This window comes from Vulpes vulpes, chromosome 12 (assembly GCF_048418805.1).
Source record: "Vulpes vulpes isolate BD-2025 chromosome 12, VulVul3, whole genome shotgun sequence".
In the NCBI taxonomy this organism is placed as follows: domain Eukaryota; kingdom Metazoa; phylum Chordata; class Mammalia; order Carnivora; family Canidae; genus Vulpes; species Vulpes vulpes.
The window spans coordinates 97,797,513-97,822,565 of NC_132791.1; the positions used below are offsets into that span (position 1 = coordinate 97,797,513).

The following is a 25,053-nucleotide window of genomic DNA, read 5'->3' on the forward strand; positions in this document are numbered from 1 at the left end:
GTGTCGGGCGCCCGGAGCCCTGGGTGGGGGCCGGCAGCCGAGCCCCGCGCCCCGCCAGCCCCGCGCGCACCTCGCACCGCGCCCCGGCTCCCCCTCGCGGTGCCGCAGTCCCCGCGCCCCGCCCCGCCCCGCCCCATGACGTCACCGCGGCCCGGCGGGGGCGCCTCCCGCGCTATAAAGGGCGGGGCGGGGGACGGCGACTGCTCTCTGCTGCGGACTCCGCCGGCCGCGCCGCGCTCTGCTCCCCGGGCCGCGCCTCCGCCCGCCTGCAGCCCGCACCATGCGCGAGATCGTGCACATCCAGGCCGGCCAGTGCGGCAACCAGATCGGCGCCAAGGTGGGCGCGCCCGGGGCCCAGGGTGCGGACCCGGCGGGGCGGGGGGGGAGGGGGAAGGAGCGGCGGGACCTCAGGGTGCGGACCCGGCGGGGGGTGGGGAGGAGCGGCAGGACCTCAGGGTGCGGACCCGGCGAGGAGGGGGAGGGGCGGCGGGACCTCAGGGTGCGGACCCCGGCAGGGGGGAGGGGGCGGCAGGACCTCAGGGTGCGGACCCGGCGGGGGAGGGGGAGGGGCGTCGGGACCTCAGGGTGCGGACCCGGCGGGCGAGGGGGAGGGGCGGCGGGACCTCAGGGTGCGGACCCGGCGGGGGGTGGGGAGGAGCGGCAGGACCTCAGGGTGCGGACCCCGGCAGGGGGGTAGGGGCGGCAGGACCTCAGGGTGCGGACCCCGGCAGGGGGGGGAGGGGGCGACAGGACCTCAGGGTGCGGACCCGGCGAGGAGGGTGGGGGCGGAGGGCTCCGAGGGATGCGGACACGGCAGAGGAAGGGGAGGGGGAAGGAGCGGCAGGACCTCAGGGTGCGGACCCGGCGGGGCGGGGGGGGGAGGGGGCGGCGGGACCTCAGGGTGCGGACCCCGGCAGGGGGGGAGGGGGCGGCGGGACCTCAGGGTGCGGACCCGGCGGGGGAGGGGAGCGGGCGGCGGGCTCCGAGGGATGCAGACCCGGCAGAGGAGGGGGAGGGGCGGCGGGACCTCAGGGTGCGGACCACGGCAGGGGGGGAGGGGGCGGCAGGACCTCAGGGTGCGGACCCGGCAGAGGAAGGGGAGGGGGCGGCGGGATCTCTGGGTACGAACCCCGGCAGGGGAGGGGGAGGGGCACCGGGACCTCAGGGTGCGGACACCTGCAGGGGAGGGAGAGGGGGCGGCGGGACCTCAGGGTGCGGACCCCTGCAGGGGAGGGGGAGGGGGCGGCAGGACCTCAGGGTGCGGACCCGGCAGAGGAAGGGGAGGGGGCGGCGGGATCTCTGGGTACGAACCCCGGCAGGGGAGGGTGAGGGGCACCGGGACCTCAGGGTGCGGACCCCTGCAGGGGAGGGGGAGGGGCGGCGGGACCTCAGGGTGCGGACCCCTGCAGGGGAGGGGGAGGGGCGGCGGGACCTCGGGGTGCGGACCCCTGCAGGGGAGGGGGAGGGGCGGCGGGACCTCGGGGTGCGGATCCTAGCCGAGGAGGGCCCCAGGGTGCGGGCGGGGGCGGGGGCGGGCCGGGGCCAGTGTGGGCGGCCGTGGGCCCCGGTGGCGCTGTGAGCGCGGCGGGGAGCGCCCCGACCTGCGCGGGGCCCGCGGAGCCGCAGTGGGGCCCACGCTCACGGGCCCTTAGGACCCCCGGAGCCTGCCCCGGTGCTGGGTGCGGGAGCCGCCGCACTGCCAGTGGCCTCGAGCGCAGCTTGATTCCTGTACATCCCTCTACAGTTGATGAAAAAACGCAGTGTCACGGGGTGGCGAGCTGGAGGGACTTCTTTTTAGGTTACAAAGACCAGGATGTTCGGTGCCTTCAGGGGCGCCGCGGGCGCCGAGCCCCACTGTCGCGGGCCCTGCCTGTCGGCTGGTGGCAGGTGCGGGGCCGTGGCTCCGACGGGGGCGCGGGGGGGGGGGGGCGAGGCCGCGGCTCTCCGAGGGCCCGGCGCTCCCGTCCGCACCCCCCGCCTCTTCCCCCCCCTCGCCTCCCCCCTCCCCCCCCCCCCTGCCGATGCACATTCACACCGAGCTGCGCCCTCCCCGCGCCCGGCTACAGCCACCGGCCCCCGCGGGGCTGCCGCTCCCCCCCTCCCCTGCCCTCTCCCTCCTCTCCCTCCTCGGATCCCCGCAGGGCTGCCGTTCCCCCTCTCCTCTCCCCATCCCCCTCCCTTTTTCCCCCTCCTCTCCCCCCACCACCCCCTCCCCGACCCTGTAGGGCTGCCGCTCCTCCCGCCCCCTGCGCTCTCCCCCCTCCCTCCTCCCCTCTGCTCCCTCCTCTCTCCCCCGCCCCCCCCACCGGCCCCCGCGGGGACAGGGCGACCCGCCTGCTGCTGTCCGAGGTCCGGGCTGCTGCCTGCAGGGCTGGGTGGGGTTGGCACCCGAGCACGGATCCCCGAGGCAGTGGCGGGGCGGGGTCTCCTCAGCCCTCACCAGGCCGGCCCGCCCATCAGGGGCGGCTGTGACCTTCAGCCCTGCCGGGGGCGCCCGCGTCCCCAGCATCCGGGGCTCTCCGTGCCGGGGGATCCGCCACGACCCCCTCCCAGGACAGTGCCCCTGGCAGCCTGGGGGAGGGGCCGCCACCCTGCGCCCCGACGAGCCCCTCTGCGACGAGCCCCTCTGCGGCAGCCCCAACAGCACAGGGCTGCAGCTCTAGGCCCCCCCGCCCCGTCCCCACGGGGCCCCTGCTCCAAGGACTCACTGGCATCCAGGGTGCCAGCCCCCTCCCCGACCTGTGTGTCTTTCCCCAGTTTTGGGAGGTCATCAGTGACGAGCACGGGATCGACCCCACCGGCAGTTACCATGGAGACAGCGACTTGCAGCTGGAGAGAATCAACGTGTACTACAATGAAGCTGCAGGTGATGAGCGATGCTTTCTGCCCAGTCCCCTTGCTTTGCACGCTGGGGCCGACGCAGTGTCCTAGGGACAGACGGACGGCCGGGGCACAGAAAGGCTGCTTGCATGCATTTAAGGGGTCAGCGCCTAAAATGACCCGCGCAGCCCCCCTGACTCCTGCATGTTGGCCATGACTAAGCGGCTGCCGCTGGCTCCTCTTCTAAGGCAGAGAGACAGCTCTGTTCGCTGCCTTTTGTCTCTGTTGCTAGAATTTTCTCTAATGATGCTGCTGTGAGAGGCGCATGGAGCACGGCCTGGGCTGTGATCCCTGTGCCCCCGCCCGTCTAAGTCCAGCTCTGTTCCCCGCAGGTAACAAATACGTGCCTCGGGCCATCCTGGTGGATCTGGAGCCGGGCACCATGGACTCGGTCCGGTCCGGGCCATTTGGCCAGATCTTCAGGCCCGACAACTTCGTGTTCGGTACGTAGTCACGGTCAGGGCAACGGGCTCCAGGAGTCTCCTTCCTCAACACCGGGCAAGTCCCGATTCTTAGCGTCGCCTGCCAGGTGGAGACTGGGGGTCCACAGAGGCCTGGGTCCTAGCCTGAGCCCCCAGCCCCTCTCCGGGTGGCTCCGGGGACAGTGTGGGCCCAAGGCGGCCTCTAGAGCCCTCCCAGCGCGCAGTGGCCTGGGACAGGTCAAGAACGCAGAGCAGGACCAGCGTCCCCCCAGGAGTCGGTGGGCTTCTGGTAGCATCGCAGCCCAGGGCCAGCGGGCAGCCACTTCAGGAGGCCAAAGGCCAAGGGCACAGGTTATGCCCAGAAGTGGAGGCAGCTGTTTACGGCCCGTCTCCTCGGATCATACTGTGCCCTTGCTCCCGCCTGTTTATTGCATCTACTGTGAACATTTGTACAGAGCTCCTATAAAACCAGTTTGGTTTTATTAAACCACCTTCCTGATAAGTTAATAATTCCATATAAACTAAACTTGCTTTTATCTCATTATGATCTCCAGTGGTTTTGAGGATCATTGATATGTAGAAAATTTCCATGGGTAAAAAAGGGTATATATAAGAGCAGAATCGGCAAGTCTGCAGATTAGTCTGCAGTCCAATGACAATTCAGAATTCCTAATGTTTTAGTGTCTGATATTCTCCTTTCCGCCCCCGGCAGGCCAGAGCGGTGCCGGGAACAACTGGGCCAAGGGCCACTACACGGAGGGCGCCGAGCTGGTGGACTCGGTGCTGGACGTGGTGAGGAAGGAGTCGGAGAGCTGTGACTGCCTGCAGGGCTTCCAGCTGACGCACTCGCTGGGCGGCGGCACGGGCTCGGGCATGGGCACGCTGCTCATCAGCAAGATCCGCGAGGAGTACCCCGACCGCATCATGAACACCTTCAGCGTCATGCCCTCGCCCAAGGTGTCGGACACGGTGGTGGAGCCCTACAACGCCACCTTGTCGGTGCACCAGCTGGTGGAGAACACCGATGAGACCTATTCCATCGACAACGAGGCCCTGTACGACATCTGCTTCCGCACCCTGAAGCTGACCACCCCCACCTACGGCGACCTCAACCACCTGGTGTCGGCCACCATGAGCGGGGTCACCACCTGCCTGCGCTTCCCGGGCCAGCTCAATGCCGACCTGCGCAAGCTGGCCGTGAACATGGTGCCCTTCCCGCGCCTGCACTTCTTCATGCCCGGCTTCGCCCCGCTCACCAGCCGCGGCAGCCAGCAGTACCGGGCGCTCACGGTGCCCGAGCTCACCCAGCAGATGTTCGACTCCAAGAACATGATGGCCGCGTGCGACCCGCGCCACGGCCGCTACCTGACGGTGGCCGCTATCTTCCGCGGCCGCATGTCCATGAAGGAGGTGGACGAGCAGATGCTCAACGTGCAGAACAAGAACAGCAGCTACTTCGTCGAGTGGATCCCCAACAACGTCAAGACGGCCGTGTGCGACATCCCGCCGCGCGGCCTGAAGATGTCGGCCACCTTCATCGGCAACAGCACGGCCATCCAGGAGCTGTTCAAGCGCATCTCGGAGCAGTTCACGGCCATGTTCCGGCGCAAGGCCTTCCTGCACTGGTACACGGGTGAGGGCATGGACGAGATGGAGTTCACCGAGGCCGAGAGCAACATGAACGACCTGGTGTCCGAGTACCAGCAGTACCAGGACGCCACGGCCGACGAACAGGGGGAGTTCGAGGAGGAGGAGGGCGAGGACGAGGCCTAAGAACTCCTCAAATAAATTGTGCATCTTTAGTGACCTTCTGTTGTCCTCAATCAAGCATGGTCTTTCTATTTGTATACTATGGTGCTCTGTTTTGCCTCTGTCAGAAATTCACTGTTGGTGTAATAATGTGGAACTCCTAAAAACTACAGTATTGTCTAAGATATCTATACTAATAAAAAAGCATGTGTCCAAAACGTTGTGGTCTCTTCAGTTTCATTTCAGGCAATTTTTATTCTTTTATTTATTTTTTAACATTATTTATTCATGAGAGGCACAGAGAGGCAGAGGAAGAAGCAGGCTCCCTGTGGGAAGCCCGATGCGGGACTCGATTCCCCAGGCTGCGGGATCAGGACCTGAGCCAAAGGCAGATGCTCAGTCACTGAGCCACCCAGGTACCCCTAGAGGATGTTTTAATGTCATTATTTCTATTTGGGAGGAGTTTGCAGGGAGGAGTAGAAAGCATGGGAAAGCAGGTGAGCTGAGGAATGACAGCAAGAGGCTCACCAACAGGTGATACCACAGTAAGGCATCATCAGGTTCCTGCGGTTCTCGGGCATTTTTACTGCAGGAAGTCTTCTACTAACTTATTGAATTCATCTGCAAAGCGCAGATGGAGGTTGTGCTTGCCTTCTGGCATCAGATGCAACCTGAAAAGAAAAAAAGCTTATGATTAATGGCATACCATTTAAAACACTTACCCTTTCCAGCATTTTATGAAAATCTGAAGTGAAAACTGCCCCCGTCCGTTTTTTCACGATGACTATTGGGGAGGAAATGTAAGTAATATAAACTTTTCCCGAATATAGACATAAGGGTGAAAGCTGCTTGGGGAGTTTACAACCAACCTGGGGGTTGACTTAACAGAGCACACACATTGTATTTGGAATTTAGAACTGTATCATGTAACAAATGGTTTAACTTTATTTTTTTTTTTTTAAGATTTTATTTATTCATGAGAGACACACACAGAGAGCGAGAGAGAGAGAAAGAGAGAGAGGGAGAAGCAGGCTCCACACAAGGCGCTCGATGTGGGACTCGATCCCAGATCTGGGGATCAGGACCTGAGCCATTAATCATAAACTTTTTTTCATTACCTAAAGGGGGAAAAACTCTTTAATAAGGTTGATTTTTAAGAGAGAAGGTTTGAAAGGCAAGAAAAATATGAGATGTCCAGACTCCACTGGATTGGAACAGGGGAGCTTCCTGGGATATCCTAGAGTGAAAAGCCCAAATCAGAAAACACAGCCCCTAGTGGCCTGTCCTTTAAGGTTCAAAATCACCCTGTCATTTTTGGAGGACTGAATAAGTCTGAATACGTGCCACCAGACAAAAGGCAAGTAAGTGTTCCCTGGGATGGTGAGGGCAGCTGGAGCCAGCCTCGACAACCCTTTGTTCTGCAGCTGTCACAACATGTCTTGTGGCAAACCTCACTGTGCTCCTCATAAGACTTCTTTCATAAGCTTTTGGTCAAGTGTGGCTGGTTTGCAATTTCTTTAATACAAGCAATTTTCTCTGAGTTCTATTTATTGGCTTTTTTTTTTTTTGGCTGTGAAAGTACAGAAATAATAAGTTTTAAAGCTTCTAGGATAGAAGCACAAGTTCAGGCTGTTGTGTCTATAATAACAATTGGACATTAAAAGGATCCTATTGGGGCAAAATGCCAGTTATTACACTAATTCTCTGACCTTTCAACAACTGGGGGTTGAGAGCTCTATGAACTTCAGTGAGCACTAGGGAGGATTTGTGGGGAGCAGGAACTGGGGAATAGCTGTCCTTGGACAATGTCAGTGGCCCCGCAGCTCAACCACGTGGGGTGTGGGCTAGAAGTACCTAGATACACATGTTAATCCACTTGAAAGAAGGCTATATTGTTGCCATCTTTCTGAGGCCCTTGGGAAAGCTTGTAATGCCATTAATAATAGCCAGAACCCTCCAAATTCAATTCTAATGCTGTTCAGAGAAAAAACGATCAGCTGCACCAGCCCCAAAGACAGGATCCCAGTTGCCCTACGCAAGGAGCAGGGTCTGCAGGGATGCTCAGGGCCTCCAGTTTTAGAAAGCAGAAAATAGCCAACTGCCAAGGATATCGAAAAGTCATAGAAGGACATGTCTACGCTAAGCTGCATCCCCTCATGTGTGCTAGGCTGAACTCTGAAGCAGAGGGACCCTGACCTACCCAAGTTGGAAGTCCACTTTTTGGGTAACCAAGCTGGTTATCACATGCCCTACCCTGTTTCTACAATTTGCTCGGATTCCCAACAGTGAAGGAGAGATACCAGCTGTGCCTCATTTCTTTTTAGCCTCAGTGTACCTGCACTATTCCTACGGTAATCTCTAAGTCTTAGGGAAATAAAAACTAGGTCCTCTTTGTTAACAATATGCGAGGCCTGTTTTCAGGCATTTAACCTCAGAACTGCCTGGAATGGAGATGGATGGATGGATGGGGCTAAAAATAAAATTGCTCTTCTCCTTGATACGTTTTAGGGGTCATTATAAGGTCCTTACTATATCCTCATCCTTTAGGTCTGACACAGCATTCACTACACTTAAAACCTATCATGTGTTCCTCTTTGGAAAGAATCCCCCAGATAAGCATAAATATATAGCTCTCAGGGCAATGCGGCAGCCTGCTGATGTAGATTCTCGCCCAAGTAACAAAAGGAACTAATCACATGCTTCATGGAGGGTGGTTTTCAAACAATCACATTTTCCAGGAAAATGAGTAGCAAGTCCCCCACCATCAGACTCATGGTACAACTGGAAATGGAGGGGCCTCCGAGGGAATAAATGCAAACTGCTCTTTCCCAGGAGAGGTTCCTGCCTGCATTTGGCACCTTCAAAAAAAAAGAGCTTTGTCTCTAGATCTTCTGAGAAGCTAAAATGTGTCTGGTCCCACTGTGCACATTCAGCGGTCACTTCTGCTTGGGAACAATCCTTCTAGGATGCTCCTTACAGATGAGGCGGCCAAGGACAAACATGCTGGCCCCATCATACTACCTCTCCCTCCTCAGTCTAACCTTCGATGGCTTGCAGATCAAGCCGTGAGAGCTACAGACTGGAGCAGGTCACGAGCAATGTGCTGTAGCTTTGGATATGATAAAACTAATTGTATATGAGGTTGCTAGTTATGTCTGTTTTTGTTTTGTTTTAACATTTAAATGTTAAATGTTTTTTTGTTTTTTAATTTTTAATATTTTATGTATTTGAAAGGGGGAGAGGGAGCACGAGCATGCACACAGGCAGGGGAGGGGCAGAGGTAGAAACAGATGCCCCCTGAGCAGGGAGCCTGATGTGGACCCTGAGATCATGACCCAAACCAAAGGCATATGCTTAACCAAATGAGCCACCCAGGTGCACCTGTTTTTTTTTTTTTTTTTTTAAACCAAAACAGGCTGCTGGTTCTCTGTGCCTGGATCTCCTCCACTATGAAACTGGACAGCCATGTGGCTAACAGGGAGGACTTGCCACTCTCAGGCATTCCCTCCAAGGCCACCCAGGCGGGGTTGCCAACAACATCCCCTTTGGATTCTTTATTCTCGGGGCACCTGGGTGGCTCGGTCAGTCAAGCATCCAAATCTTGATTTTGGCTCAGGTTGTGATCTCAGGGTTGTGAGACTGAGGTGCCTGCTAGGCTTCACCCTGGGCATGAAACCTGCTTCGGATTCTCTCTCTCCATCTCCCTCTGCTCCACCTGCCCCACCTGCCCCCCAACTTGCACTCTCTCTCAAAAAAAGAGTAATTTTTTATTCTCTGCCTCTTTCAGAAAGCCCATCTAAGAAAAGGGTAATAATGGGTAGGCCACAATCCCCTTTAAGCTGGTGAAATGGGGTGGGAGATGGCCTCCAAGCCTGCATCCTCTCCAGCAGGCTCTTTCCTGGATGATGTTTGGGAAAGGGAAGAAGATTTCTGAGAAGTTCCTTCTCTCAAATGCAACCATGACTCAAGCCTTAGAAAGAAATCAAACAGCGACTGGGTGGCTCAGTTGGTTAAGCGACTGCCTTTGGCTCAGGTCATGATCCTGGGATCCGGGGGTCCTGGGAGCGAGTCCTGCACCAGGCTCCCTGCTTCTCCCTCTCCCTCTGGCACTTCCCCTATTCATGCTCTTTCTCTCCCTGTCAAACAATCTTTAAAAAAAGAAAGAAATCAAATTGCCTCAGAGGGTGCTCTTCTGGTAATGCCACGGCCAGGAGCAGACCCCATCTGGGCCGCCAGGGTCTATCAGACTGTGGAGAAGCCAGCCTTGGAGCCCTCTGACCAGACTGAGAGCTCTGAGTCACAGCTGAATGTAACTGGAGGTGATACCACAGGGTTCAAGGCATGGCCTTTACGGGGGCAGGACGTGTCCAGTCTAATCAACGTGGCATCAATGCTGGCAAGTTACTTCATCTCCCTAAGCCACACTTCCAGGGGGACAAGTAACAGCGTCTACCCGACAGGATTATTCCAAAGACAAAATGAGATGATGCATATAAGGTGCGTCGTACGGGAAATTTGGGAACGCAGTGAGCAATAGATGTTTCCTGTTCTTTCCTTACTCTGGGTTGCACTGTACAATATGCAAAAGTCCTCGCTATGGTTCTGTGTACAGCATCGATGATCAACGCTCTGACTTGGGAGCATGACGCATTTACATTTGGCTAACACAATCCGTTCCAAGTGAAGATCCCTGAGAGAGAGTTTACAAAATGTCATAGGTAAAGTTTCTCTAGAAAGGATGAGACCCCACTCCCTCTGAAATAGAAAGGACTCAGCTCTGTAAGGACGAGGCCAATCCTGTTTGGTGTTCACCCTGTACCTGGACTGTAAGTGGGGTCTTGAGCTGACTTGCTTTCCCTTCAAGCACAGCAGCAAGCAGCTAGAGATGAGGAACTAGAAGTTCTGGGATGCGGAGAGGCAGAGAAAACGTCGTCTGGGGTAGTCAGGACGGGGGGGGGGGGGCAGATTTCCCCCCACCGTCCCCAGGCTGGAGTGGCCTGGAAGTGGGAGCCATGGCGGCTACCCCTCCTGCAGGGTCCACCTGCCCCCAGTAACCTGCCTCACTCTACCACTGAGCTGAAGACAATCCTGTCGTCAGCAGGAGCCTTTGTCACCAGGGTTGACTAATTTCAGCTCCTTCTGGGCTGCACTGGAGGCCTGAGGCCATCTAACCTCTGGTGGCCCAACCTGAAGAGCCCAGAAGTTGCAGAGGGAAGTCCTCCCCTCCCATGAGTCAGACAGAGAACCTGTGGCACGTGCCCCACTGCCTAGACAGCCTCATCACGTGCCCCCTCACTGCCAGCCTGCCGGCACACCCTCCCATAACCTACCACAGGCCAGGACCTCCGTGCAGAGTAGCTGGTACCTGTGCCCTCCCTGTTGTGTGGTTGGTTTTGTTGTTATACGTGACTGAGCCATGGATGCCCAGATATTTGGCCAAACATTGTTCTGGGCATTTCTGTGAGGGTGTTTTCTGGATGAGAGTAACATTTAAATCATTACAATTCAGTGAAGCAGATTGTCCTCCCCGATATAGGTGGGCCACATCCAATCAGGTGAAGGCCCGACCCTCCCCCAGGTAAGAGGGCATTCCTCCTGCCTGACAGCCTTCAAACTGGGACATGAGCTTTTTCTTGCCTTTGAGCTCAAATGGAAACACTGACTATTCTGGGTTCTCAGGCCTACCATCAGCTGTCTTGGGTCTCTAGCTTGTCCACTGAAGGTCTCAGGCTTCTCAGCCTTCATAGTTGCATGAGCCAATTCCTTATTCCATAAAGTCAACCAGCTTCCGTGTGTGCGTGTCTGTTGAGTGTAATCTACTGGTTCTATGTCTCTGGAGAATCCTGAGACGCCCATATGCCCACACTGACAATGGTCTGAAAGTCGGGTCAGAGGGCAGCTTGCCCCTGACCTGCTGTCAAGCTACATCCCAGCTGTCTCCTGGGACCCTGGTCACCTGCATCTATACCACCATTCCAGCCACAGAAGTGGCAGCTACTGTGTACTGAGCTCTTACTAGATCTTAAGTGTACAAATACTTCCTAATTCCTCAAAAAAATATTTTGAAATGATGGGTATCGTCCCCATCTTACCTACAAGGAAAGAGAGGTACAGAAATATATGCGCACTGCTTACGGGCACACAGTGCCAGAGCCAGCACTCAAAGGCGGGTTTAACGGGGTCCCTGCCAGTGCTCTTACCCACTGCTGAGCACTGCTCAGGATCTCAGCATACCAATTCTGCTCTCTCGGCAAGATTCCACCTCCCACCTCTCCCCTCCAGTTCACATTGGACCCTTGGTGCCAACTCTTTGCACACATGGACTTTGCCCCTCATTCTTTCCCACCTGATCTGGCTCTCTGGCTCCGGCCCTGGAACATGCAGTTGGACTCTACACCACACTTTTTGGGACTGAGTCACCAGTCAATGGCCCCTGTGTGCCTCTCATGTTCTCTTTCTTTCAAAGTGTACTAAGCACTTTAAAATGTACCAGACCACATCCTGAACCGGTGCTGAGATGCTCAACAGGAGGAAAATTAAATTCATATGCTCACAGCTATTCAAAAGGACCATGTGGTCTCAAAAAGATGAGTAACTGGAAGAGGAGGCCACATCTGAGTTGCTACCTGAGGGATGAGTACACGTGGCCAGGCAATGGGAGAGGGTGGAGAGGAGGGCTGTGGAGAGGGATTCCAGGCAAGGTGCTGGTCATCTGCAGCCAGGTCTGAAACCTGGATCCTGGTCTCTGCTGGTCCTCTCATTCCTGAGATCTGAGTACCTCCATAGAAACATATGCTTGTGCACTGAATTCATGTCCCAGGAATCTGTATGTTGAAGTCCTAATGCCCAGCAATTCAGAGTGAGACCGTATTTGGATAGAAGATCTTTAAGGAGGTGATTAATGAGATCATATGGGTGGGACCTAATCCCATGTGACTGGTGTCCTTATAAGAGGAGATTAGGGCACAGAGAGGAGAGACCATGCGAGGACACAGAGAGAAAAACCACCTATAAGCCAAGGAAAGGAGCCTCAGAAGAAATAACCCAGCGATACCTTGATCTCAGACTCCGAGCCTCCAGAACCATGAGGGGATGCATTTCTACTATTTAAGCCACCCGGCATGTGGTACTTGTTACAGTGGTGCTAGCTGACCAGTACTCACAGAGGGAAAACACAGGTGGCTTCACCAGTTGTGAAGTCACATCCTCTTCTGAGCTGGCTCGGCCCCACTGCCTCCTGAGGCTTCTCTACCGCAACCCCAAAGGCTGCCAACCTCTCCTCGGTGCAAACCCTCTGAAAGCGTGTGGGGCTGGCCTTGAAGAGTGATGCCCAAGAAGCAGCCGGCTACCCAAGGAGGCCGTGAGCAGCGTCAGGGCTTCACAGTCTAGAGGGGACGGCTGGATGAGCAGAGGACGCACAGGGGTTGGGGCAGGACAAGGTGCGCTCCCCATCACTGCTAGAATCAGAGTAGCTTTTATGTATTATGTATGTATTTGTATGTATTATGTCTTGGACTTCTGCATCAGAGTCTGTTAGGAGGAAGGGTTCAGCGACCTAAAAACAAAGTCTTTAAAAACGCTGAACTGGAATGATCTTTAAGGCCTCTTCACTACCATTGTTCCTCACAAAGAGAAAAAGAGAGACAAATTAACACACACAGCAAACAGGCCTGCTAAACCACCTGAGCCTTCATTTGGCCTCCTTCTGAGGACAAAAAGGCATTAGTTTCATACGTGGTATCTATTTGTTGGTATAATCTTTGAAGGGATAAACTGTATCCTTACAGTTAATTATACACGTACCTGGCAAGGTAATGAAATACCGAGTTCACTGCAAACTTGCCACTCGACCTTGCTTTCCTGTTGCCACATGGCCTGCAGTGCCGAATCTCAGGACTTTGGTGCTTAATGAATCCACCTTCCTTTTCTGGGGTCCGAAATAAACCACCTGTGCTCTGGGTGGGTTCAGGCCCCACAAAAAGGGCTCTTTTAGCAGAGGAAGGCAGCAGGTGTAAAATGCAAGCCAGTTTAAGATCATCACTGCCAATAACACTTCACCTTCCACTCATTCGTTCCAAGGAATATCTGCTCTAAGAGAATTATCTTCTGGGGCACCTGGGTGGTTCAGCGGGTTAAGCATCAGCCTTTGTCTCAGGTCATGATCCTGGGATCCTGGGATCCAGCCCCGCCTTGGCTCCCCACTCAGGAGGGGAGTCTGCTTCTCCCTCACCCTCCGACCCTCTCCGTCCCTCCTCCGTCCCTCCTCCGTCCCTCTCCCCTCCTCGTGTGCTCACTTGTGCTGTCTCTCTCTCTCAAATAAATAAATAAATAAATAAAAATAAAAAAAGAAAATGATCTTCCATAAAATAGTCTACTGAAATAATTAACATCTGAACAGGAAGGGAATATTTTTTTCCCATATTGATGTATTCTGTTGCTAGGAGATGGGTTTGGAACAGAATTCCTAAATTAAACTTCCTTGCAGACTGACTTTTATTGAACCTGGCTCTCTAAGAGAATACACTGCATTTATCATGGGCATTAGCGTGCAAAAACCTGTCATTTCTGAAGCTAGAGGACAATTAACCAGGTCGGCAAGTATATAATCCAGGCATCTTACCATCATATTAAAGTAAGAGTATGTTTATGAGAGGCAGATGTACTGTGGGGGGAAAAGTACTATATTAGGAGGGAAAAAAAAATCTAGGATTTGTCATTTGCTATCTATGCAACCTTGGGAGATTACTTAAGATCTTTCAATCTTCACTTTCTCATCTATAAATGGGGACATTTTTTCCCACAAGTTTGTTGTGAAGCATAATTACGTATTGTATGTAAAATGCCTTTTAAAATATAAAATACTATATAGATCTAAAAATCATACAGGCTTATAATAATCATATTTTATTGTAGAATAAAAAGCATGTCCTTCACATTTAAAAGTTCTCCAAGAAATTTATCATGGAATAGTATGATTAAGAAGCAATGGATGGCTGGAGCCCCTTGGTGGCTCAGTCGGTTAAGTGTCTGCCTTCAGCTTAGGTCATGATCACAGGGTCCTGGGATCAAGCCCCATATCGGGCTCCCTGCTCAGCTGAGAGTTTGCTTCTCCCTCTCCCTCTGCCCCTCCCTCTACTCATGCTCTCTATCAGAAATAAATAAACAAATAAAATATTAAAAAAAAAAAGAAGTAGTGGATGGCTTACACCATACACAAAGATAAACTCAATATGGATTAAGGACCTACATGTGAGACCTGAAACCATAAAACTCCTAGAAGAAAGCACAGGCGGTAACTTCTCTGACCTTGGACATGTCTCCTGAGGCAAGAGAAACAAAAGCAAGAATAAACTATTGGGACTTCATCAAAATAAGAAGCTTCTTGAATGAGAGAAGATATTTGCAAATGATGTATCTGATAAAGGGCTAGTATCCAAACTATGTAAAGAATTTATAAACTCAGCATCCAAGAAGCAAATAAACCAATTAAAAAATAGGCAGAAGACATGAGTAGACATTTTTCCACAGAAGACATCCAGATGGCCAACAGACACATGAAAAGATGCTCAACATCACTCATCCTCAGGGAAATACAAATCGGAATTACAAGGAGGTATCAGCTCACACCTGTCAGAAAGGCTAAAACTGACAACACAGGCAACAAGAGGCATTGACAAGGATGCAGAGAAAGAGAAACCCTCTTACCCTGCTGGTGGGAATGCAAACTGGTGCAGCCGCTCTAGGAAACAGCATGGAGCTTGCTCAAAAAAAGTTAAAAATGGAGCTACCCTACAATCCAGTAATCACACTACTGGGTATTTACCCCAAAGAATATAAAAACACTAACTCAAAGGGATACATGCACCCCTATGTTTATAGCAGCACTATTTATAATAGTCACATTACGGTAATAGCCCAAGTGTCCCTTGATAGATGAATAGATAGAGACGAGGTCGTATATATACACAATGGAATACCAGCCATAAAAAGGATGGACTCCTGCCATTTTTAACGACATGGATGGAGCTGGAGAGTATAATGGTCAGTGAAAGAAGTCAGTCAGAGAAAGATAAACACGATATGATTTCACTCATATGTGAAATTTAGGAAACATATAAGCAAAAGAAAAAAAAAAGAGACAAACCAAGAAACAGACTCTTAACTACAGAGAACAAACTGAGGGGAGGTGGATGGAGGGATGGGTGAAATAGGTGATGGGGATTAAGAGGACGCTTATCAGGATGAGCCCCAAGTTAACATACAGAATTGTTGAGTCACTATACTGTGCACCTGAAACTAATATAACGCTGTATGTTAACTACACTGGAATTAAAAGAAATTAATAATAATTTAAAAAGTAGTGGAACTGTTTCTTTTTTTAAGGATTTTATTTATTTATTTGAGAGACAGAGAGAGAGAGAGAGAGAGCAGGAGCAGGAGGGAGAGGCAGAGGGAGAAGCAGACTCCCAGCTAAGTGGGAAGCCCAACATGGGGCTCGATCCCAGGACCCCGGGATCACGACCTGAGCCGAAGACAGGTGCTTCACTGACTGAGCCACCTGGGAGCCCCCGTGGAACCGTTTCTGAGTCTGTTCTCCTTGCTGGATTGTGTGAGTGCTCAGGACAGGGACCAGCACTAACCATGCCAGGCAGTGCCAGCTCAAGGTGGGCATCAGAAATCAGCTCATGGAGGGAAAGGAGCAAAGGAGGGAGGCGGAGAGGAAGGGAAAGAGGGAAGGAGGGAGAGAGGGAAGGAGAGAGGATTTTCTGAAGTCATTAATAAAGCCAATTTCAAAAGAATTCCATAGAATCCCAAAGATGTCCAGAATAATGACAGCATCTCTGGGATTAATACATAGTCTCCGAAGGGGCCGAGACTCACTTAGATGCTTATTTCCAAGTATGTTTGTTAAAAAAATAAGTAAATAAAATCAGGTCACTATCCCCCCGTCACAGCTCACTTTCTCCTCCATGGTATGCACCCATGGCATGGAAAGGAAACACTAAATTTATTCAACTTCGAATTTTCATCTTGATAGAAGTACCAGCAAAACCTGGCTTCTGCGTCAGCCGAAGTATTTAAAAATTAAGTTTCTGTTCCATACAAAAATGTACGGAATTGAAGAAGAGAATTTCTGCTGACATGTATAATAAGCTGCTTCGATGCCCAAGGCTGCTTGGCAGAAACAAGAATGCGAAGAACAAGTAACATGTATCTGCTGTTTCATCGACCGAGCCACCAACACCGCTTGGTATACGTTGGTATTTTGTGATTCTGAATAACAGGCTTCCCATCTGATGTGTACATATTTAAGGCTGAAATAACATGAGAAGTTTACAGCAGAATCCAAAGTGGGGAAAAAAGCAGGATTGAGTTGAATGCAGAATATAATTATGTCTATGTTTTTAAAATACTAGAAAGGAGGAACACATTAATAATGCTAACAGCAGAGATATTTAAATGAGTGACAAGCAGCGGGCAATTCGTTTTCTTGTTCTGATTTCACAAATTTTCTTTCCTGGGTAGATGGTACTTTTATAACAATAAACTCATCTGAAAATCCCCAAATTATATAAAACCGTTTTAGTTAACACTGCTTGCTGTAAATCTAAGCTGTGTGCAGTGGTACAGAACTCAGCACCTATTAACACATTTGCTCTCGCGGCAACGGCAACCGTAAGAGGTCCGTCTAAGAATTCCTTTCCTTCTGGTTCCCGTTTACCCATAAGTCAGGGCTCCCCGTGCTCTGGGTTTCCCCAGGAATCCTAAACATGTCAGTACTGTTTACTGGGAGGGGGTGGGGGGTGGGGGGCTCAGGCTTTAAAAACCCCCAACCCTGGGGCGCCTGGGCGGATCAGTGGTTTCAGCATCTGCCTCCGGCTCAGGTCATGATCTCAGGGTCCGGGGATTGAGCCCTTATGGGGTTCCCTCCCTCTCCCTTTGACGGGCCCGCTCCTTGCTCGTGCTCTCTTACTCTCTCTCAAATACATAAATAAAATCTTAAAGAAAAAACCCCTCCACCCCCAACGTTTCCTTTCAATAGCTCCTTCAGGGACATCCTTGGCTCTGGGGGGCGCGCCGGAGCAGAGACTGGCAGGGACTGCACTTACCGAGACCCTTTCACGTGTTTGTGTATGAAGTCGGCGTGGGGACGAGGGACCAGAGGATCCTTCTCCCCGTGCACGATTAAGGTGGGGCACTGAACCAGGGGCAGCAGGTGCCTGCAGATATTCCCTGCAAGACAAACAGCACGGAGAATCTGTTTCAGGGTGGCCAGGGCGCCAGGTGAGTCAGAGGCGTGGTGTCCTGCCTCCCCCGGACCTCCGTGTCCCTGTCCCTAAAGAGGGAGTTTGCGGATGGGCCTTGAGGGGTCTTCTAGCTCTCCCAATCGGTGGGCCTCCTTTTCTGTTTCTCAGGTTTTTTTTTTCTTCTTGGAAAGCTCTCCTGGTAAACAAGCAGCTTTGCCTGACTATATGTGGAATTCATGCAAAAAAGGAAAATAAACAACAAAAAAACCCCACGACTCTGTATATCATGAATAGCAGTCCCCAGTTTGCAACCTGATGGTAGATGCTTGGCACCTCAAAAGCATTTCCCTTGAAATAAGGTCTTTAGTGTTCCCTGAGGTCCCAGCTAGCCCTTAGGGCTTCTACACCTCACTGTGAAGTTTTAGGTTACACGTGCCAAGCAGGCCGCCCTTCATCCCTCCTGCCTCCGTGACATTCCTGACATACTCTGGAGATGGTGAGGCCCTCATCTCCTCCTGTCACAGCGCTTTTAAGTCTGAGGTGGGACAACCTGGCTCCGGTCCTGTCCTGCTCTTTCCTGCCTGGGGAATCTTGGTGGCTCTTCAGAGATGAGTTTCAGCCTCCTCTCTGGTCAAACAGGGGACAGTTACAGTGCTCTGGGGTGGCCGTGAGGCCAAAAGGAAGTGTCACAGCTACAGTTCTGGGCAGTGGGCAGATACTCCGTAAAGCAAGCTCCTTCCTCCCCCGCCTCTGCTGGGGTCCCTGGGAACCTGAGAAAGCTGGGGTGCTGCCCAGACCGGCCTGCTGCGGTGCTGCCTGGGCACCCGGTTGGTCTCCTCAGTATGGGGGTCACGGCCTGCTCAATGAGAAGGGGACAGGTTGGCTAGGGAAGTACTTCTCTAGGTCTCAGAAGCTGTCCTCTCCGGTCCCTAGGGTGACACACACTTGCTAACGCAGATCAGAACCCCGTTAGTCCTCACAGCACCTTGCGGGGTGGTGATTCGCCTCTTGGGTTCACAGGGAAGGAGCGGCAGCTTAGAGAGGCTGCGAAGTCTGCCCGTCATTCTGAGAGCGACCAAGTAGCAAAGTAGCAAGGCCACACTTCACACCCGGGCCTGTCTGGCTCCAAATCTGTGCAGTTAGCCCCGAGGTGAAACTGAGCACCCACAAACTTGAGTGCACAATTATGGGAAAAAAGGGGGCTCCTGTCAGATTAGTGAGTGTGGAGGGGAGATAAGCAGTTTATTAACAGGGACCTCTGGGTGGCTCAGCGGTTAAGCATCTGCCTCCAGCCCAGGGCGTGATCCTGGGGTCCTGGAATCGAGTCCTGCATCGGGCTCCTACATGGAGCCTGCTTCTCTGCCTCACTCTGTGTCCCTCATTAATAAATAAATAAATTCTTTAAAAAAAATAGTTTGTTAACAGTCTTGCTGTAAAATTATTTATGCACTGCTAGTTCCTCTATATTTTGACATTTTTTCCTTTTTTTTTTAAAACTATATTTGTTTTTTAAAAAATTTAGGTTTTTCAAAAGTGGAGGGTTCAGGGATTTCCTCTGTGCCCACCCCTCCATGTGCACAGCCTCCCCCGCTATCAATATTCCCCACCAGAGTGGGATGTTTTTATAACTGATAAACCTGCACTGACACGTCATCGTCACCCGGAGTCCGGAGTTTACATTGGGCTTCACTCTTGGTGTTGCACGTTCTGTGGGTTTGGGCAAGTGTATAATGACATGGAACCTTAATTATGGGATCACAGAGTATTTTCACGGCCCTCAAAATCCTGCTTTGGCCATTCTAACAGGTGAGCACTGGGATCTTGTTATTTGGCTCATCTTTTAATCAGGTTGTTTGTTGTTACTAACAAGAGATGTGAAGAGTCTTGTACATCTGGATCACCTGCTTTAGCAAGTATTTCCTTTGCAAATATTTCCTTCCTCCCAGTCTGTGGCTTTTCTTTTCATGCTCTCGACAGTGTCTTTCCTTAGGATGGAAGGTTTAAATTTTGACAAACACAGGACATATTTTTGAGCCTGCTGATTCAATTCTGCTTCTACCTTTGGGTCTTCCTACCCCTTCAGCTCTCTAGTCAGGAAAGCATAAAAAGTCCACATTTCAAAAATCTGCCTTCTTTAAAGGAGAACCGTCTTAGACATTTTTTTATGGCATTTTTGTTTTAAGAGCTGAGGGAGACACATTTGCCACGGCCTATTTCTGTGGCTGGGTACTGCATCTGAACAGGATATATTTGCTGTTTTGAACCTGAACCAAAAAAGTAACATTTCCAAATGTCCTTTTCATTGTGAAAGTTTTGATAGGTGTGACTCACTCTGGAAATGATTACCTAATGGATCAAACTGGTCCTGCAGCTGCAGCCATGTTGTCATCAACGTGCTCCCAGATTAGATCTTAGCTACTCTCTCTATTCTTTTAGCAATTAAAATAGGAGAATGATTATAAATGTAAATAGCTATTTAAAAACAACTTTAATTCAGAATTTCTCTTTAAGATGTCAGTTCTTCCTGTTACTGGAAATCGTGTTAATTTTTCAGATAAAGACGGGGAGCTACAGTCACATAACTAAGTTCTGAAGGTGGGGAAATACACTGAACAGTTCTCCTCAGGCTAATTCTGGTGGAGCTGAAGGTCAGGCCGGACAGGCCTTCTTTTTTTTGGCCCAGTGACAGAGGATATAATGCGTCTATATGTGAAAAAGAAAAAAAATATGGTACGTGTGGCAGCTTGTTTGTTTTCTGATTATCCAACTCCAGAATTAGAAAAAGACAAACACTATTTGAGGCTTCTGGAGAATTACTTGTCATCATACGCACAAAGGATTAGAAGGAAAGAAAGAACAGTTTGCTATTAAAGACTTAATGTGAACCCTGATACACATCATCTAGTTTAAGGTGGATTTATTCTACAAGAGCATGTATGGTATACAATCACTAGCATCCTCTGTCCGCACATCAGTGTGAAAGGACAATGGGTGAATGCATTCATCACCAGGGAATTCTGGAACACCAAGGGAGGAATGCAAGCAGCGTCTCTAATCAGCAAAGGAAGAGCTAAACAGTTCATATAACCTACCATCTGGAAGATGTTTAAATTGTTGGATGCCATCCACCCACTTCTCACAGGTCTTGGCAAAGTAGTCATAGCCATATAAGGTTTTGAGAGGTTCTCTTGTTTTCTCACTCCATTTAGAAACATCTCGGATACCTGAAAAATAGATGAATTGACAAGAACAGGTTTAGTCTAGGGGCGCCTGGGTGGCTCAGGTCATGATCCTGGAGTCCTGTGTTGGGATTCGTGCTCAGCAGGGAGCCTACCCTTCCCTCCCCCTCTGCCCCTCCCCCAGCTCCTTCTCTCACTTGCTCACACTCTCTCAAATATATAAACTCTAAAAAAAAAGAACAGGTTTAGTCTAATGATAAGTAAGGTTTATCTTTAGGTATTGCAAACATACTCCGGAGCCATGGTGTTTGCTGCTGTCTGCCTGGAAGCCCCCCACCCCACCCCACCCCACCCCAGCCCAGCCCACCCCACCCCCTGCCCCTGGTTTCAGTGGCTTACTCCTCACTTTACCCAGGTCACTGAGACCCCCCCCCTCCGAGAGTACTCTCCCTTCATCTACTCTGCTTAACATCTATCAGCATTTTCTGTGCCCCTGGCAGATGGTCTCCCCACTAAGATGAAAGGAACTTGGCTTTGTTTGATTGTCCATTTATCCCCAGAACCCAAACCAGTGCCTGGCACAAAATAAACTTTTACTAACTGAATGAAATTAGATCTGCATTCAATGCTGTTAAAGTCGTAAGATATAAGATGATATTCCTACAATTAGAGTTACCTGAGTAGTAAGACTGACATGATTTATAAAAGAGAAGGTTTTTTCCTGAATTATATTCATGTCCATTGAAAAACAGAGAAATTATTCATTCTGGTTTCTGCTACTGAAGAAATATGGGTGTAAAAGGCTAACTACGAATTCAAAACCTTATTACAGATGATTCATTCTTTAGGAAAGGAAATAGTAGCTAAAAATTCCTTTTAAAATGCATGAACAAATTTAATTACTCATTCTTTTCTGTATTTCTTTATTTTTTATTTTTTTTTAAAGATTTTATTCATTTATTCATGAGAGAGAGAGAGAGAGAGGCAGAGACATAGGCAGACAGAGAAGCAGGCTCCACGCAAGGAACCCAATGCAGGACTCGATCCCAGGACCCCAGGATCACGCCCTGGGCCGAAGGCAGGCGCCAAACCACTGAGCCACCCAGGGATCCCCTCTTTTCTGTATTTCTTTAAACACACTGATAACTCGAAGGCTTCTGAGCATATTACATATTGCTTACAGACAGCTTTTAACGCAGTGCCTCTGCTACACAGTACACCGCAAAGACAACACATTACTAATGATGTGAACTATTGAACAATAACCCCACCACAGCACTCTCGGTGGTGCCAGGCCCTTGGCAGGCACCTTGTATGTACTCAGTGAGTACAGATAACAGAGTGGAAGGAAAACTGTCATGTACAACTGCAACTGCCTTCTAAGGAAGGTAGATGCTGTTACAGATGACCCCAGATCAGTTCAAATCTGCAGAGGTAAGCCCAGAGAGCTGACCTGCTCTGCACAGGAACAAAAGGACCTCACAGAGGGGACAGAACTCTGGAAATTAGGAGGGTGGGGACGAGATCTGGGAAGAAGAAACAGGAGAGTTGGAAGAGGGGAAAGGAGAGAGGAGCAAGATGTCATAAAGATGGCCAGTAAAGAAATTTCCCATAGATAGTTCTTTTTTTTTTTTTTTTAAGATTTTATTTATTTATTCATGAGAGACGCAGAGGGAGAGGCAGAGACACAGGCAGAGGGAGAAGCAGGCTCCCTGCGGGGAGCCCAATGTGGGACTCGATCCCAGATCTCTAGGATCATGACCTGAGCTGAAAGCAGATGCTCAATGGCTGATCCACCCAGGTGTCCCTCCCATAGATATTTCTACTTTGGGCTCTACTGCAGACCACATCCTCTGCAAGGTGTCCTTGCAGTGAAATGACTAGATTTTTTTTTTTTTTTTTTTTTTTTGAGTAGGCTCCATGCCTAGTGTGGAGCTCAATGCAGGGCTTGAACTCACGACCTGAGACCTACGCCTAAGCTGAGATCAAGAGTCAGGCACTTAACCGACTGAACCACCCAGGTGTCCCTACAACTAGATCTTTCATAAAAAACATTTTTTTTTTGTTGCATTGTTGGAGTTGCAGCAATTAATGGAAACTGCCATTGCCATTAATGGAAAACAGACCATTGATAAAAAAGAAGGAAATAAAATACATTTGCCCTATGGAATGTGATACAGCAAGGATATGCATGTGTGTGTGTGAGAATGAAGAGAACCTAAAAACAGAAAAAAGAGTGGTAAGACTACTCAAAAGGCAGGGTTGCTTTTGGGAGAAACGCGACTACTAGCTGGGGTTGGGTGGGTAGGGCTGAATTTGGGATTCCTAGACTGACTGGAGATTAAGATGGCCCCAATTTGGTATTAATTCCGTGGTTCCCTACAGTAGCAAACGTAAATCCCATCTGAAGGAAAGCATCATCAATTTGTCTACATGGTCCTTTTTGCTTACATGTTTTCAGGTTAAGAGTACTAATGACAGGTCAGAAAACAATCCGAATCTTTATGCAGCTAATGAAAAAGCTAGAACATTGGAAGAGAAAGCTTAAGAAATGATGCAGACCAGGGCACAGAGAGACAGGAAGATGGGCAAGACACAGGGAAGATGGTAAGACCAGGCCCACAAAGTCCAATCAGTCCCCGAAGGAGGAGAGGACGGGGGAGAGCAGAGGAGAAGCAATTCGGGAAGGACCCGTCACGGATGGCTTGCAGACCTGATCAAAGATAAGAGTCCACAGACGAAAATCGAATGTAACCCGAACTGGATTAACTAAAAAGGAATTCGCATCTAGACACACAATGGTAAAACAGCAACAAATCAGAAAAGAAGAAAAAGACCCTGAAAGACGGCCAGCGGTGAGACCCACCACTCAGAGCGAAAGCTACGCCCGCAAAACTTCTCGCCAGCAGACAAGCGACGCAGTAGACGGCGGAATGGCAGAGAAAATAATTTGCCATTTATGTGTCTGTACTTAGCCAAATGATCTTTCAAGAAGGAGTGTGGAATAAAGACATTCTGAGGTAAAAACTGAGCTCACTACTCACAGAGCTGCCCTTAAGGAACTTCTAAAAAATAACTTGAGAAGGAGAAGTGAGCTCAGGAGTATCTGAGATGAAAGAAGGAAAGGCGAGAGTAAAGAAAGTGACAAATGGGTCCGTAAATGTAGAAATGCACAAAACTCGCCAAGTTCACGAGAAAGCAAAACACTTTTTTTTTTTTACACTTACGTTAGTTCTGTCTGTAAAGGAAGCAAAAGGACAAGCCATATGCTGTGCAGCACAACTACTAACACGATTCCTAACCAGCAAGGGGAAAATAATAAGACTATCAACAAAAGCCCTGCCAATCAGTAGCACTGTAATAATAATGGGAAGTGTTCTAGTCTCCTGGGTGTCACCAGGTAGGTCTGTTAAGTGTATCATTTTGTACGTATCAAATATTACATAAAAGTTTTAAATCTACAAAAAGAAATATAAGGACATGAATAGGTACAATACAGAGGAAAAACCCAGTGGTGCATAACTTCGCAAAAAAGATTCTCAATTTTATCAGTAGGAGGAAAATGCAAATTAAGTCTCCCAGTCAGATACCATTCCACATCCATTTGACTGGCTAGGATTAAGAAGTCTGGTGATTGCAAGTTTCTGTTGAGGATATAAATTGAGGAATCTAATATGCTGGAGGTGGAAATGCAAATTTATTTAGTTGGAAAACAATGGGTCACTTGTAATGTGGTGTATTTGCATAACACAGTATTCAGCAAATTTCATGTATGGGCCTACGCTCCAGACCAACACTGTTACTCATAGGCCCTGAAGACATCTATGTACAGGAATGTTCACGGCAAGAGTGAAATATAGACCATCGATAAAAGAGAAGGACATAAAATACATTTGTCCTATGGAATATGATACAGCAAGAGCATGAACGAATCTTAGAAATTCAATGTTCACTAAAAAAAGTGACTCAGAGAAGATCTATAGTATGAAGTCACTTTGCATAGCTCAAAGAAAATAATGAAACTAAATTACATATTGTTTAGGAATAGAAACATATGTGACAGAAGTGTTTTCAAAAAGGCACAGGGATGATGGCAGGACTCAGCCGAGAGGTAGGGGTACACTGGGGAGGAAGCACGCGGATACAGCAAAGGTATAAGCAGTGATCAATCTTAGGTTCCATGGTAGGCTCATGGGTGCCCGTAATTCAGTGTCACATGTGTTACATTGTATGTATCAAGTATTATACAATTAAATAAAATTCAATTACAAAATAATAAAATATTATATAACAAATTGCAAAATAAACTTTAAATATATACCTTATATAATATATAGCATAAATATACATTATTCATAATTAACTTATATATTTGTAAGATACATTAGATATAATACAAATGTTTAGTTTATATATGCAATATATATATTATGTTAATGTAATTAATATGTAATATAACATTTTGAATTTATATATATTTATTATTTTTTTTTAAATGTTTTTTTTTAAATTTTTATTTATTTATGATAGTCACAGAGAGATAGAGAGAGGCAGAGACACAGGCAGAGGGAGAAG

General features: G+C 49.8%; 2 protein-coding genes across 3 annotated transcripts in view; one reads left to right on the forward strand and one right to left on the reverse strand.

The window, feature by feature from the left end:
• Window positions 1-89: 89 nt before the first annotated feature.
• TUBB2A (tubulin beta 2A class IIa) lies at window positions 90-5,269 on the forward strand. Its single transcript, XM_072729225.1, has 4 exons — window positions 90-337; window positions 2,758-2,866; window positions 3,213-3,323; window positions 4,015-5,269. The coding sequence occupies exons 1-4, from the start codon at window positions 281-283 to the stop codon at window positions 5,073-5,075; spliced, it is 1,338 nt and encodes a 445-aa protein (XP_072585326.1). The 5' UTR covers window positions 90-280; the 3' UTR covers window positions 5,076-5,269.
• A 12-nt stretch (window positions 5,270-5,281) lies between these two features.
• BPHL (biphenyl hydrolase like) overlaps window positions 5,282-25,053 on the reverse strand; it is a 37,426-nt gene continuing 17,654 nt past the window's right edge. For both annotated transcript variants that reach the window (XM_025982630.2, XM_025982631.2), the window contains exons 5-7: window positions 20,392-20,523; window positions 17,162-17,285; window positions 5,282-5,722 (exon numbers count right to left, since the gene is read on the reverse strand). In XM_025982630.2, coding sequence (XP_025838415.2) covers window positions 5,635-5,722; window positions 17,162-17,285; window positions 20,392-20,523 — 344 coding nt within the window. In that variant the 3' untranslated portion in view covers window positions 5,282-5,634. The remainder of the gene's footprint in view (window positions 5,723-17,161; window positions 17,286-20,391; window positions 20,524-25,053) is intronic.

Excerpts from the sequence above, each read along its gene's own strand:
- TUBB2A (XM_072729225.1), top strand. The coding sequence starts at position 281 with ATGCGCGAGATCGTGCACATCCAGGCCGGCCAGTGCGGCAACCAGATC. Across the intron at positions 338-2,757 it reads GCAACCAGATCGGCGCCAAG|TTTTGGGAGGTCATCAGTGA; the intron begins GTGGGCGCGCCC and ends GTCTTTCCCCAG. Across the intron at positions 2,867-3,212 it reads GTACTACAATGAAGCTGCAG|GTAACAAATACGTGCCTCGG; the intron begins GTGATGAGCGAT and ends TGTTCCCCGCAG.